The sequence below is a fragment of the Neopsephotus bourkii genome, unplaced genomic scaffold, assembly GCF_033783945.1.
Source record: "Neopsephotus bourkii isolate Nb327-2 ecotype Australia unplaced genomic scaffold, CSIRO-AGI_Nbou_v1 NB_1292, whole genome shotgun sequence".
Taxonomy (NCBI): domain Eukaryota; kingdom Metazoa; phylum Chordata; class Aves; order Psittaciformes; family Psittacidae; genus Neopsephotus; species Neopsephotus bourkii.
Genome location: NW_026901776.1, coordinates 9692118 through 9707992, shown reverse-complemented (window position 1 = coordinate 9707992; position 15875 = coordinate 9692118). Strand labels below are relative to the sequence as shown.

The following is a 15875-nucleotide window of genomic DNA, read 5'->3' as shown; positions in this document are numbered from 1 at the left end:
TTAAAAATAAACTTGCTCACATCAGATGCTTTCATAAAGTGCCCTGCTGCATGCTATCATCTTGGGAAAGGACACCTCAGAGTGCCACAGTTTCTTGGCAAATATTCTTTTAGCTTGGGGGGGGGGGGGGGTAAAATATAAATGGAATAAAACCCAAACAATCTAACAAAGCAGTTCTATACCGGCGACATCGTGAGAACTGAGGGAATAGGGTCCAGTGTGAGACCTGTCTGCCCTGCCTCCCACATGAGGAGATGCTGGTCACTGGGGAAAGCTGCTGTGTCCCTAAAGCCGTTGTCCTGGTGCATGTTATTGCTTTCCTCTCCCGCTGAGCACCGCTTACAGTAGGAATAACAGCTTACTAGTTAGCGGCTGTATCTATTAATTGTTTGGTTTTCAGAACATGACTCAGCAACCAGCCCCTCCCTGGCTGGTTGCTTTCAATATTATAGATTATTACATCTTTCAATATCTTATATTGTTCAATATTGTTATTGTTAAGTTTTTAATTACATTTTTATCCAGAGAGTGGCTTGTTCACATGGCGACCCAGTGCTTCTTTCCCGTCCGCTTTCCCTCCTGGTGGAGCTCCCGCCGGTAGCCCCAGTGCCGCGGGGCACCGCGCAAAGGAGCAGCACAGTGAGCGGCGTGGGACCGCCGAGCCCACGCGTAGTTGAAGAGCCATTTTACCTAACCCCCAGCAAAGCAGATGGAGGTAAGGATGGCGAAGCAGGGCTCCGCATCGTCGCTCCGGGTGCTGGTGGTGATGACCGGGATGACCGGGGCGGTCGGGCAGCATCTCCTGCAGCAGACCTCCTCCCGGACGGAGGTCTCCGGACGGAGGTCTCCTCCCGGCCCCTGCGCAGCGGGGGGGGTTAGGCTTAGGGTTAGGGTTAGGGGGGTGTAAGGGGGGGGAAAGGAAAGAGCAGCTTCCCCGCTCCGGATTTTATGGACGAGCATTAGCACAGCCCCACAGTACCGCCGATTCCCGCAGCCATGCACCGGGCTGGGGTCCCGCACAGCACCCCCGCCGCACTTAGCCCCCCGATCCGCCGCTCCCGAGCAGCATTCACAAGGCAGCCCCACCAACCTGCAACCTACTGGGGGAGAGGCCAAAAAACTTTGCTGGTAGCAGCCATCGCCGGCACTGGAGATACCCCCCCACCCCCTCCGGCAATCTGCGCTCCTTTCCCCCCCTCTCCGACTCGCTGCCTGTACAAGCGCCAAGACGTGCCCCCGGTCCCCGCCGCCCCTGGGCTTTCCACATCTCAAATCCCACCCGAGAGAAGCCGACCTTGCCGCGAGTGTCCTGAGGATGGAGGGACCCCGGGCTGACGGCTGATCTCTCCGCCCGAAGCAAGTCCCTTTTTCTCCCCAGCCCGGCGGTGCTGTCTCTAGCTGGGCCGGGGAGAGGGGAGGCTCGCAGAACTGGGCAGGAGGCAGGGCTTTGCAGAGCACGGCTGCTTTAATTGGCTCCCTTTTATTTTTTTTTAACTGAAGAGGAATGAAACGGTGAAGAGGGGAGGAGAAAACCTGGAAAGCCAAAGGGGAGGAAATCACGGTGCGGCCGGCAGAACGACAGGCAGGGAGGGTGAGGTTGCCACGGGCAAGCCTGGCCGGTGGGGCCATAGGGGAGCCGTGCGGTGCCTCCCGGCCGCCCCGTCGGGGACCGGCGGAACAGAGCGCCCCAGGGATGGTCGGGGAGCGGTGACGCTCCCGGCAACTTTTGCAGAAGATTTTGGCGCTTCGGGAAGAAGCGGTGGGGCAGGGACCTGCCAAGCGGTTTCCAGCTGGCATCTGGCAGGAGTAACCTAACTTTCTGCAGCTTCGTGGCCCTCCTCGGAGACTCCTCCCAGCTGCAGCCCCTGTTAGTTCCCACCGGGAGCTCCGGCAGCCGCGTAGAGGGAGTGCGACGCGGACCCCTCCAGAGCCGCAAATCGCCTGCGAGGCGGGAGAAGCAAGCAAGCAAGCAGCGGAGGCAAAGCACCCACCCGAAGCCGGCACACCACATAAGAGAAAGTTTTGAAGGGAGAAGGATCTGTCAGGCTGGGGTGGAGGCGAAGAAAGCCTGGCTGAGAAGCAGGCGGGGCGAGGGTGCGTGCTCTGGCTGCTCCCCTCTTGCTTCTCCCTTCAGGCTGGCTGGGGCGATGCAGTGCATCTGGGGAAGCTCTTGGGAGCCGCTCTAAAAGAAAAAAAAAAATCCTTCCTGGATTTGATTAATTACAACAATCCCCTCCCTAGAAGATCAGGAAAATAGGAGAGAGCATCACTTACCTCTCCCTCCGCCTTTCAGGAACTGGCTCCTACCCCCACCCTTCCTTCCCCCCTTTTTCTCCACCTCCCTCTCCCCGTTTGCTCCTGGGGCTGCGGACAGAGCCTTGGAGGAGGAGGAAGGCTAAAGACTCTCCCAAGTTGGCCCCAGTTGGCAGCACTTGGGGCAGCGCTCGGCAGATCCCACGGAACAAAGAACCCCCTTTTCCCTCAGGGGCCGGAGGCTGCCGGGTCCCGCTCCTGCCCGGTGCCCCGGGCTGGCTTCTCCGAGCCCCCTGCGGGCGGGCGCGGCTGCCCGTTTTCCTGGAGACCCTCGAGAACCTGGCGAGGGGAAGCGGGAAGCAGCGCCCCGCTTTCCTGCCCTCCTCTCCTCTCTGCCTCGTTCCCTCCTTCCTTTTTTTTTTTTATTTTTATTTTCCTTCCTTTTTTTTTTTTTTTTTTTAATTCCATCCTCAGGCGGCCCCGGTGGGGGAGTTCGGGGGTTCCTCCCCGTCCCTCCCTCTGCCCGAGGGGCGCCGCTGCCCGGCGCGAAGCCGGGCGCATGGGGCGGCGTTCCGGGAGGCTTTCGTCTGCTTCTCGCTCCCCCGCCGGATGCTGCCTGGGCTGTTTTGGCTGCTTTTCTTCGCCGGCGATGAAGGCTCTGCCTTGAAGATGGAGATGATCTGGGTTTTATTCCTGTCTCTGGTGCCGGTATACAGCAGGGGACAAGGGGTTTACGGTAAGAGAGGTTGTCGCGGTCGCTGTTTGGGGAGGTGAGGGCGCAGACAACGGCGGTGGGATCAAAGTTAAAAAGCACCTGCAGGAGAAAGTAAATGATGCTGGCGAAGCTCGTCGCAGCCCGAGCGGAGAGATTTATGCAGCAATAGGGCTTCCAGCGCCTGTAGCTACTTCATAATTTCTCTCTGTAACCCCTGGCACCGCCGGTGTAGGAGCCCGCCGAGGTGTCGTGATGGGAGCCGGGCATGAGAGAGCTGCCGCGGGCGGGAACGACCCCCGGGCCCGGCCCTGTCCCCTGGGGACGCCTCGCTGATGCCGTGCGAAACGCGGCGGCGCGGCGCTGGGAGCACTCCGAGATGCAGTTTCTTTGGGGCAGGGGGAGCCTGGGTATCCCCTCCCTGCGCAGCCCTTGTGGGCTTTCTTCCTTGCCAGAGCACCGCACGGGGAAGCACAGCGAAGGGCGGCCGCCGCTGCCTCGCCGGGGCCTGGTGCCGGGGCAGCCCGCTCGCCGAGTTGCCAGGGTCTGCCGGCTCGGCGGGGCTGGCTCGGCTCCGTCCGCCTCACGGCGACCTCCGCTGGGCTCCCTTCCCTCCCGGGGTGGGAGGGCTGAGGCTGCTTTTGCACCCTGTTGAACTTTGCTAGCCATTTTCTTCTTCAGATCGTGAGTGTGTGTTGGTGGTGCTGGTCCGTGCCAGAGCTGGTGTTGAGCTGCTTGGCTTTTTTGTTATCATCATCATCATCGTTATTATTATTACAATGGTGTTTATTTCCTCTCCTTGCTTGCAGGCAGGGTGGCAAATAGCAATCTTGAAGGTCGTCCCCCTCCCCCCGCCATGAGAGGTTGGCTCCCACTGCCCCTCAGGGGCAGCAGAGGCTGGGGACGGCACCCTGTCCCCGCTGAGCACAAGCCCTGGGTGGAGAGAACAACCGGGATTCACTTTATCCAGCCGCACAGCCCCCCCTTCCCTCTGCCAGCCCTGTCTTGATTCTTGCTTTACAAGATCTGCATTTCCAATACACTGGGAAAAAATAAATAAAAGCAACCCACAAGACTTGCCTCTTATAACAAGCCGGCTTTATCTTGGCTTACAACTCAGTTGTGCGCTGCTGTAAAGTCCTTCTGGAAGGCATGCCTCTGCCTCTAACGAGCCAAGCTCTCTGAGCTCTAAAGAGAGACCCCAGTGAGAGAATCCAGCCCCCCCGCTCCCCCTTTTCTAACAGCACGCAGCCAGTCTCTTGTGTGAGCTCTGGCAAAGATCAGTTCAGTCTCACTGACTATGGGTAAGTCTTTGTAGGTCACTTTTTAATCATGTATTTCTTTAATGGAAACAATTCCTCCTTTCTCCTTGAGGACTGGGATGTTAGTTGGTTTTTGGGTCCGTTTTGTAAAATAACCATTTTAAATAGAGGGTGTTTGGCTTCTTGTTTTATTGCTTCTTCCTCCCAGTATATGGATTTTCTCCCAGTCTGCATGTCCACAGGAAAATTTTAGTACCCTCTGAAGGCTGGAAAGATGAGAAGTAGAATGAGTTTGTGGTAAAGAAGCCTGGTCAGGGCAGGTTATTCAATCCTTTAAAACAGGTAATCTGTTTCTAGCTGAACTTCTGTTACTGTGTTTTAGTGTACTCGCTGGTGAGTAGCTGTCACTTGCTGTAGAATGGTCTCTCTGCTCAGCATAGCAGCCAGGGGAACAGAGCTTAAACTTCATTTTGCTTAAATGTGCTTTAGAAGGTTGCCTGTTGTGTTTTTTCATCCACTTCAGTGATCTTGCATTTGATAGAGTTGCTGCTAAATTAGATCTTCAGAATAACTTACTAATGTTTTTGTCTTTTTCTCTCAGAAAGATATTGGAGAAGCTGTATACAAAAGAAAGCACAGATATAGACATGCACTAAGAGGAAAGCATCCTTTTAAGCCAAAATGGTACACTATTTCTATCTATTCTCCTATTTAACTACACAAAGGAGAAACCTAGTCCCTTCTTTCCCCTCCTCTTCCCTCCCTTACCTATTCAAACTACCGAGACCATCAGAAGCCTTAACAAGCAACTGTGGGTGAGTGCAGCCCAGAGCAGTGTCTCATGGAACCAGCACACTGCAACTTCTACAGTGACTAATAGTTTTCATATTGTCTTCCCCAATCCTGCCTTCAGTCCACTGCTCTGGACTAATTTCATGCCTTGTGCAGCCAGTGCTCTTTGCTTGCATGCAAGATTGCTGTTATTGATGGCTCAAGCAGAGCCAGATTGATACTGTTTTATTTGCAAGGATAAATAAAGCAGGATTAGAAACTAGTCCTTCTACCCCCCTCCACTTTGGTTTGTCCTAAATGTTAGTCTCTCACCATAGCTTTAAGCTTTACTGAAGTGTTCAGTGTTGTGAATGTTGGTATCATGTGGCATTTAACGTAGAAATGATGGGAACTTGAATATCATGTTTCAGATCTGTTCTTTTGAATATTTATTTATGGAGATGGGGAGAGGCATCTATATGGGTCTATAAATATATTTTACTTTAGTAAATCTGATGAGATTAAATCAGATTAAAAAAGATAAACTATCCATTTGATGTACCCTTTAAATAATACACCCACATAGATGCGCACAAAAGACCTCTGTGTAGGACAGTGGAGTTGTTGGAGAGGCTTATTGAGATGAATGGTGTAAATAAAATGTGTGTAAGGGGGTTTCTGGGAAAGGAGTATTTGCAATGGAGGTGCAATTTAATTAGGAGGCAAGGTGCTTTTTGCCTGCTACCTGGAGAGGCTTGTTAGATAAATAGGCATTTGTTGTAATGATTGAACTGTGTCTGAAACCCTCTTCTGTAGCTGATACCACCCTTTCAGCCTTGTTGGTTGCAGCAAGACAAGGCTGGCCTGATAGGGAAGGCAGTTCAGCAGACTGCCAAGAAGCAGTTTTTATTGCCTTTTGTAGGACACTATTTTCCAAACTGTGTGTGCCTTCCAGTCCTGGTGTGTTCATGCTGCTGGTCAGGATGAGGAGCAAGCTGGAACAGATCTTTAGGAAATGTCAGAATTTGTGGGGAGGGAGGAAGAGGTAAGGAGAAAGGGGACTTGCCCTTTCAGCCTTGGAGTTAAAGACTATAAAAACTATAAATTAGACTGAAAGGGGAGGGCGGAAGGGTGGTGTCCAAAGGGAAGAGTATGTCTAGTCGGCCTTGCAGCTTTCAGGGTATGCGTAGCTCTGTCACAGAGCTGTTGCTTTGCTTACTCTATGTGCAGATTATAATTAACATTTCTGGGTTGTCTTGCAGCTAGCACAGTCCAGCTGCTCAGCAGTGGCCTTTCACGCTAAATAAGCCTGGGATGTTTTGTCTGTGCCTCTCATGATTCACTTGTGAAAGAGGCATTTTGGGAACGGTCTTCACAATGTTGATGAAGGGCTACAGCAAGGTGATGGAATAAAGGAGGTTTAGGCGGGGCAGCAGGGAAAGCTGTCTGGCACGGTGATCAGAAGGGTTGGATGGGCTGCATTGCTTCAGGCGCTGGGAACTGGTGGGGGCGAAGCTCTCACAATACAGAGTAATCTTGCCCTAGCCTCTGAGGTGGGGAATAAATGACCTAGTAAAGCTCTCTCTTTAAAGAGACACCATCACACTGAATCACCCCTGAAGTGCCATTACAGGCAGCCAAAAGATCTAGTGAAAGAATATTTCTTGCGTCTGAGATGGAGGAGTGTCATGGTAAAACATAACCCGGCTTTAGGCCGTAAACATCTGCACTTTTTCACTTCGTGTACATGTGACACGATTTGTTTCCTGCTCCTTTTACCTGTAAAGTAAACCTCTTTTCCTGGAGTTTTCAATGCAGGATGCCTCGCACTCTCCTCTTGCAACCTGTGTGTGTGCCTGTCTTGCTATCAGTTTCTGGGGGCACAGACACACTCTGATGTTAACCTTGAGCTGGTGACCTGGATCAGTCCCTCCCCCCGCTGTTGTCTCTAGCTGTTTTGCCAGTTGGAACAGGAGTCCAGACATGGAGCTCTTCAGCTCTCTTGTGTTATCCCAGTGTACCACCTGTGCCTTCAGAAATGGGTGAGCAGATTGCTCGTGGTGGAGCTGGTTCCTGTGAGCCACTTCTTGGCTCATTCCGTTTGAAAAATGTGATGCATAAGCACAGTGGTCTTCCAAACTATATATATATACATGCGTGTGTGTATATATATATATATGTGTGTGTGTGTGTGTGTGTGTGTGTGTGTATATCCTTTGTGTGCAGCCATTTCCTCTTGTTGTCCAGCCCTTAAATCTGTGGTAGCTTAAGCAGTAGCCTTTTGGTTACAGGAATGAGTTTTGTAACTGGAGGGCTAGAGAAAGTCTCACCAAAAGATTGGGTCAGTTCAAGATTTGAGTAGCCCTTCAGCAGCTCTTTAAGGTCAAGGCATTAAATCTGTGCAGTCCTGTGCTTCAGGATGCTTTGCTGTTCTTCAGCTGTAGTGTATCAGATTCACCCTACCATGGCACTCAAGCCTCTGTTTTTAGGTCAGGTCAGTAGCTTCTCACACCAGATAAGCCCTCAATTGGCTTTAATATGCAGTTCTAGAAAACTGACATTATCCTCTTGACAGGTTGTTTGCAACTTGTTGGTAGAAGTCAAAATATTTCACTATAGGTGTCATCAGAAACCACCATCCTATGCTAATTTTTGTGGGAACATGAAGACAGATGTTGAATAATTTGACATGAGCAGCATAGCTTTTAAAATTATCACCATGTCAGGCGTGAACTTTTTTTTTGAAATATATATATGTATTTCAGATGAGTTTGAGAGAAGGAAGGGAGGTACAGCAAGTGGCTCCCAATAAGTGGAAGATGCAGCAGCAGATTGTCTTGGAGGTTCAGTAGTCAGACAGCAATTCAGAAGTGGCAGTAAGCGATGCTATGCTGCTGAGGCTGCTGTTCTTATTTTTAAGTAACAAGACAAAGTGACTTCCGTGCTGGTAAATCGGAGATCTTGTGGCACTTCACATCAACCAGAAGCCCCAGTGTTTTGCCTGTGTTTTCACTGGAGTTGTTGCTATTCTGCTTGCTTGAATAGTGCAACTGCAGGCTTCCAGTCCCTCCCTCCACACACACTATGCTCTGTTGGTTCATTAAGCACAGTCTGTGGCTAAGAGTCTTGCCTGCGTGGCTATGGCTTATTATGAGGAGGGCAGACTTGGGGCTTGGGGAGAAATTGTGTTTGCCCAATGCCAATGTGCTGGCAAAAGCAATACATAAGAGAGATGAAAAGCTTAATCATACAATATCAGATTGGAACAGGGACCTCAAACATCATCTGGTCAAACCTGTCTAAGCAAAGCATGACCTGAAGTAAATGCCCCAGCACCTTTTCCAGTCAAATCTTAAAAGTGTCTGGTGTTGGGGAATCCACCACTTCCCTGGGGAGATTATTCCCGTGGCTGATTGTTGTCACTGTGAAAAAGTTTCCTCTTGTCTCCAATTGGAATCTCACCAGGAATACCTGTGCCTGTTACCCCTTGTCTTTCCCATGTCACTCTTTGTAAAAATCGAGTCTCCATTTATTTTGTAGCCACCTGTTAAATACCGGAACATGGTGATGAGGTGTTGCCTTGAGCCTTCTTTTTTGAAACTGCTCCAGTTGGAGGGTGCTTCTTTGTTTGTGCAAATGTCCTGAACCTCACCTGCAACAGTTGTCTTTAATCAGCATAACCCAAGTCCCGTGGTCACCTGGTTCTCTGGAGAGACAGTTCTCTGGTGAAGCTCTCATGAGGGTATGTGAGACATTAATATTGTTTGGGCAGGGGGGTTGCTGCATTGTGTCCTCAGAGGGGGCTGCATTTTACTGTGGAGATGAACTTTCCAGGCAATAGACAGTGGAGATGGTTGGTTTGTTTTCAGAGATGCTGTGGGTACCCACATCTGGTAATACAATGTGGATTTCTTCAGGCTATGAACCCAGGTCTTACGTAGGCTCAGACTGTTAAGACTTTGAGATCATTTCTGCTCTCAAGCAGTCAAGGTAAACATATCAAGTATCCATGTCCCAGCTACCTTTTGCTGATCATCGTCTGTTGGTGTTGCACAGATTGAAATTAAGACGGGGAAAATGTGCCAATGTCCCCACATCTTGTGGGGGAATAAGAGGTATACGGCATGGAGTCTGCACAGCAGATTGCAGATCTGGCAGGACCTCCAGCATCCACCAGAGAGTGATGTGCTGCAGAGAGGTAGGAGAGGGGAATGCGTATGTTTCAGGTCTCTGTGCCCATGTTAGGATCCAAAGTACTTGCTTTGGAAACAAAAATGCTTTACTCTGTTCCTTAGTCTGTTCCTTAGTAGGGAAAAGAGGTTGAAGGAGCAATAGAAGTTTGGGTTTTATAGCCAAGCACTGGCTTAGTGTTTAAAAGAAGTAATTAAATGTGTGATAACCAATGGAGCCGACAATAAAAAAACAGCTTTAAAGAGGTAGAAAAGAACTTGAGAGGTGGAGCCAGGAAAGAGGGCTTCCGAGCGTCAACTTGGCTCAACAAAAGTTAAGTCAGAGGAGGGCTGTTGCCAACAGGTTAGCAGTGACCGGGCTTGTTGCGAGGCTGAGATTTTCCATGTCCTGTGCCGGGAAGGCAGGCTTGTCTCCCAGCTTCTTCCCTTGATGGCACAGCGCGCCAGCTGCAGGCGACTCGTGCCTTCCCTCCTGCCCAAGGGAAAGGCCAGCGAAGCCGCCCGTACTCCGCCGTCCTGCCTACGGGCTCCCCTCCAGCTGTGGATGTGCGGGGCACATCTGGGCGGAGGGGCCGTGCCGTGCCGCTCCGCCGCTGCCCGGCAGAGGGAAGCGTTGCACCGACCCGGCGGCGGGTGGGAGAGCGACCTGTTCCCGGGGCGGAGGGTGTCCGAAGTGGGAACCGGACACGCGTGGGGCGGCGGGTCTGGTCAGCGCCAAGCGTTCTCCGTGGGCAGCGCCTCTTGTCCGGTGCCCCCTTGGTGTGCTTCGGGTAACCCGTGTGTCCGTGCTTCCGGCCCCTTCCCGAGAGTGGGAGCGGGGGCGAAGTTTGCGGGAGTGAGCACCCGGGAATGAGCTGCTGCTTCTCCCAGGTTTTTAGTACTGGCTGTTTGCATGCTGCTCTGCATCTCCCATTGGCTTGTTTTGTGCTCCAAAGCTCTGGCATGTTGTACCTAAGCAGTTCAGGATCTTTTTACTTTCTTTCTTATTTATCCTTTTGGTTTTCCTTTCTCCCCTTTGTAATACTTTTGTGGAGTTGGGACAGTGCTGTCCTGTCCTTCTAGAAGCCATTTGTTGTCTGTTTCCCATAAAAGACCATACAATAAAGTAAGTGCAGGTCTCTTCAATCCTCAATTAGCTTTCACCTGTAGTCTCCATTTCCATTTTTCTTCACATACCTGTGTGGTGGTTGGTTTGGGATTCTTTTGTTTGGGTATTTTTGTTTGGTTGGTTTTGGTTCTCAAAAAGAGAAAGTGGGTTTAAAGGCATTACAAGAATCTGAACAGGTATGAGGCAAGAGGGACCCTCACTCATGGCTTTGTCTCTCGCAAGAGGAGAAAAGAAGGCAAGGTGGCTGGCTATCAGGATCTCTAGAGTATTCAGGTGAGGGCATTAGCACTGTGATAGATATTCCTGGCTCTGTGAGGCAGCAGAGCTGAGTGTGCCACAACAGAGGTATTTGATTGATGCTGGTGCTTTGGCTCTAGAAAACCATGACTTAGAGGCCCCAGGTTAGTGCAGCGTTGTCTTCTGAGCACTATGGCTGCCTACAGGTAGTTCTTAGCACCAGCATACTGGCTGTGCTGTATCCCAGGTCAGCTGCTGACTACTAACATCTTTAGTTTTAATGCCCGCATACTCTTGCCCATGGCTGGCAAAGGGAGATACCTGAAGTTAATCAGGGAACTAGAGAGAGACAGCTGATTATAAATCATTAGTTCTTTACATTTTTTATTTGTTCTTCTAGACTAGACAATATGCTTACACTAGTATGTGACTGTATTCCCAAAATCTTCATGTCTACTAATGTTTAACTCCTGTGAGGACGCATCCTTTGCACGCTTCTGTAAAGCACTCTGTGTTCTTAGTATCATGCTAGTAATGAGCAGCAGTATAGATATAGTTGTGTATTTCAGTGGCTGCAAATAAGGCAGGACTACTGGGGACAGCTGTGATGCTGGAGTGGCCCTGGGAGTTGGAGTCACCAGGGCTGCTCTGTGAGCAGATCACAGCTCTGTACTGGGCTGCAGACCTCCACAGTGTGCAGCAAGGTTGGTGAGCAAGGATCTCAAGCAGCTTTTATCGATCTGGCCAACCTCTTGTTTTCTTATTGTTCCTTTTACTCACGGTGCAAATCACTAGTGGATGTGATATTGGCTCTTATTCCTTTGCTTTATCTTTCATAGGGGAGATATCATTGATATAACTAAAGAATCTGGCTGTGGTGTGCTGGCTTGTGGTTTCTCTCCTGTGCGAGTGGTAGCGTAGTATGAATGGCACGCATATACTTTTGCTGTGTTTGTGTAAATGGAAATGATGGCAGGGTGAGGATAGCAGTTGACCAAGGTGCAGTAAGAACAGCAGTTTCTAAAGGCAAACTAGCAAATGTTGCCTAAAGAAGAACTGACATAACATTGAAAGCTAAAGTCAAGCTGTGAGAAAGGCTTTAGGATGCCTGCAGGTGAACATTTATACAAGAGTAGCTGCTTGTCATTGCTGCTTCTGTTTCAGAAGGAAATGGTCCTTCACTAACTGGCTTAAATTGTTTTAAAATAAATGTGGATGGGAATCTCGTGCATCTCTTGTGTGCCTTTGTGATGAAATAAAAAGCAAAAGATGTGATTCAGACAGATGTTTGAGAAATGTGGCAAGATGGCTTTTCCTTGCAAATGCTGTTTCATGTTCTGGTGCTTGTTTTGTGCCTTGCACAGTGGAAAAAAGCATTTATAGAGTGAAGAGTGACTGCCTCTTGCTAAGCTTAATAGTCAGATTATTCTGATTTAGAGCATCCCTCAGAATAGTGGAAATGTGAGGAATGAAGGCTCATAAAAGTAACCTGAGCAGCAAGAGCCAGTTTGGGTATGGGAGACTTCACTATCCTGCATGTCAAGTGAATCCAGTTGTGGTCTTAAGAAAACTGGTCTGGGGCATTCCCACCACAGTTGGTAAGACCCTGAAAATCCCTCTCGGAGTGCGCAGGTAGGATTTCTTGTGGGTTTATGTGATTCCCATCACGGCAATATCTATGAACTTCCACCTTTACAATGCCTCTGTTGCCTACGGTTATTCCACTCTGCATGTGGGGAAATAAGATGGAGATTAAGTGATTTGCCTGTGGCAGAATGGAGAATCGAACATCAGCAAAGTTTTAACCATCCTTTTCTCTCTGGTAAAGTGCAATTGGTGTGAAGTGCAATCCCTGTTGCTGACAGATCCAAGGTAAATGCATCTTCAGTAAGAAGCAATAAGCCACTGAAAAGAGGCTCTGATACAGTTATCTCAGAATCAAGCTTTTTTTTTAATAAGAAAACAAAACCATATTTTGTCTTTCACTATTAATTTAGCTGATCTTTGCTCACAGGTTAGGATTTATTTTGGAGCATAAAATAAATTGAGGTGTTCTAGAAGCTGAGCCTTACTGTACACAACACTGGGAGAGAAAGAGAAATCTTTCAATCATGGGTACGTACATGGATTTTCTGCGTGAATCTGCAGGTGCCTTGAAAAGCTGCTCTGAGGGAGCTGTTGGACCAGGTTAGTTCCTGAATCAGTTGGCTCATTCTACAACAGTTTAAATTATTTTGCACTTGATCAAAGAAGCGGTATTTCTTACTATGAAAAGCTGTTGTCGTGAATGGAAATTACTATTGCTGGTACCAAAGGAAAGAACAAAAACTCTGTGTTTGCCATGAAGGAGCAGGGATTTGGGATGGGGCAGGGGGGGAGCAGGGAACCGTATCATAGGTACATGATGAAGGGAAAGTGTCTGGGACAGAGGAAGCTGTGATCACAAGGGTGGAGCTATGGCTCTAAAATAAGGCTGGATATCAGAGCAGAACACAGCTTTTGAAGAAGCAAAAGAAAACTGAATATTCCAACACGTTTTGTTATTTTAAGTATGTGCTAAACCGTATTCCTGTTTTTCTTACAAGTCTGAAGATAGGAAGTGATCTCTAGTGTTTGTTTCCCAAATGCTAATGAAGGCTGAAAGGAATTGATGCCAGTGATTATTTTTTTAATTGTTTTTGAAAGAAAGACATTTCTTTTGTATTTAGAGCATTTAAAATTCACAAATGTGTTTCAGAAGGGGATGATCTTGATCAGACATCAAAATAATTGCTGACTAAGATGACCACCTTATCTCTGGAAGTGGTCTCGGAACTGGGCAGTGCTGTTAGCTGCAGGTTGGGAAGATTCCTATTTTAAGGTATAGTGAAAGATGGCACCTTGCTATTCCCGGTACTGCTACAAATTAGGAATACTTGGAAACTGGATACAATACAGGAGCTTTCCAATGCTATCAGACAGTGGGATTAGGGGAATATTTTTGCAAATGAATTGACTAAGGTGCATGTACACTATACCTACGCAAAAGTAGAACTGTAACTCGTGGGTGCACTATTGAGCTAGCTTTAAATTAGCTGTTCTGATCGCAGCACAGCTGTAATGGCGTGGAGCTCAGCCTGACCTGTACTCCCACCAAATTATGTAACATCCCAAGTGAGCTTTGTGTGCTCATCCCCCTGCACCCAGAGTCACCTGGCAGCAACATCCTGCCCTCAACTCCTTGAGAAGTTGTGGGGCACCTACGCCATGTCTGCACTTGCTTTTGGATTGTAATGCAAACAAATATACTCAACCCTGGCTGTGCAGCTGGGTAGTGAACCTATACATCTAGCAGGTGGCTTATTGTGGGGTGCAGTTTTGAAGTCTGAGGGCTGCAGCAATTTAGCTGCTGCAAGCCAGGAGTTGTGAACTGTAGCAAGACATATTCTGGGGTTGTTCTTGCTCTGTGGCATCCTTCAGGCAAGCATAACTTGCAATGCAGGAATGCAAGCTGGTTTAATGCAGCTTACTGTGGTGAAAGATTGCCTCTAGACAACAGGTCTAGAATGAATCTTTAATTTTGAAAGGCTAACTCCTTGTGTAGACAAGCCCTGCATGTAGCTGTGATTAAGTTTTTAGATTGTTTTTCAAAATGGAATAGTCAAGCTCCTGAACCGTGTTAGCTGCATCTGAAGACATTATCCATAGAAACTAAGTTCCAGCTTTGGTTAAAATAGCACAATAATAGTTCAGCTTCTGGCTGGTCAAATAATAAGCAGCTCAGGACTTTCATCTTTGTTCCAGCAGAAAAATGCAATTGACAGTAGAGACTGACTGTTCACTACGATGTGCATGATTAATACCATAAATCTTTCATTTTTGGGATGTTGGGTAAAAGGCATGAATATCACCACAACAAATTGAAAGGAGCAGTTTGTTACATATTCGTGCCTGGCAGTCACACTTAAAGCTCCATGTAAAAGGAGGAATTAGCCAAAGTGAATGGTAGTTATCAAAACTAGAAACCACTTTGGCATTTGCTAAGCCTTGGCAGAGATGCCATGCTGATTTTTGCAGATCACAATGAGCATATGTACCTACTTGTGGCTGATGGTTATTCCAAGTGGCCAGCAGTAGTTTGTGTGCTATTTGACAAACAGTGCTGCTTCTCAGATTATTATGGAGACATTTCAAAGTATGCTTGCAGCATATGGCTTGCTGAAGGAGACAGTTCTAGATAAGAGACATGGGTAAAACACAGTAGATCAGCTGCATATCACTCAAATTCAGATAGGTCAGCAGGGCATTTTGTACAGACACTTAAAAGAGCAATACAGAAAAATGAGGGGAAAACCCTGTATCACAGCATTGCAAATTTTCTTTTCTTGCACAGAACAGTGTGCAGGAAAGCTCCAGCAGAGATAGTTCTTAATAAAGGGTTTTAATTTAAGAATTGCATTTGATTGTCTCAAAGCAAGTCTAGAGGAAGTAGTAAGTGAGGAGGGTGGGGGGAGGAAAACACTATATGAGTTTTTTGCTTGTAATGCCTAAATAAAAGCTTTGCAGAAGGAGGAAGCAGGGGAAGGTGCTAAAAAGTACTAGGATCTGTGATATGCTTGGCGAGGTAGACAGGGAAATGAGAAAGAAATGTGTCTAGCTATTGCTAGATTAAAAAAAAAAAAAAAAGAGAGAGAAAAGGAACGGATGCTGTTGATGGTGTGTAAATTCTAGGAGTGGGAATATTTCTCTTTCATTGGCCTCATGATAATACCCATGACATTGTTGCTGTTGAAAATGAGGGATTGGAAGAGCAAGTGAGAACAGCCATTCACACCAGGCAGAAGCCTTGCCTGAACAGGATTGCACATCTCCAAGGGTGATAGCTGTAATTCCAGGGTCATGTAAAAGGGGGACAGTCTTAGCACCCCTGTTGGAAGAAACTGGAGAATTTGCATATGTACTCCTATACACTCTTTTTAAGGTCCTGGATGCTCTGTGAACATTGCTGTTGTCTGTGGGGAAACAGCTGTAGGCGATACCAAGGCTGGAGCCCACACCCAGGGGTGATGTAAAAAGGGCGATAGCTCATAATTAAGGAGTTCATTTGCCAAATAACTCTTCTGCATTTTCCTGTATATTATTTCTCCTTTTTTGTCTGATCCAGTTATTCACTGTAATTAGTTTTTGAGGCATACTGGGCTGATTGGATTTTTGTTGATATAAATTCTTACTTCTTGCATGTGCCTTGTCATACCTGTTTGCCTTCTGAGACAAGGTGACTGCTTGCCAGCCCAGAAGGAAGCTATGCAGGTACAGTGCTGTGAGCAGGCAGCTGTTATACCTGTGATCCACCAGTAAAAGCT

General features: G+C 48.1%; 1 protein-coding gene and 1 long non-coding RNA gene across 2 annotated transcripts in view; one reads left to right on the top strand and one right to left on the bottom strand.

Annotated features, from left to right (window-relative positions):
* Nucleotides 1–924: 924 nt before the first annotated feature.
* Nucleotides 925–3479, bottom strand: LOC133218993 (uncharacterized). Its single transcript, XR_009727319.1, has 3 exons — nucleotides 3068–3479; nucleotides 1295–2915; nucleotides 925–1097 (listed from the first exon to the last, which is right to left on the bottom strand). It is a non-coding gene; the product is annotated as an uncharacterized LOC133218993 (long non-coding RNA).
* Nucleotides 2715–15875, top strand: part of MDGA1 (MAM domain containing glycosylphosphatidylinositol anchor 1) — a 151537-nt gene continuing 138376 nt past the window's right edge. The window contains exon 1 of the mRNA XM_061365967.1: nucleotides 2715–2989. Coding sequence (XP_061221951.1) covers nucleotides 2863–2989 — 127 coding nt within the window. The 5' untranslated portion in view covers nucleotides 2715–2862. The remainder of the gene's footprint in view (nucleotides 2990–15875) is intronic.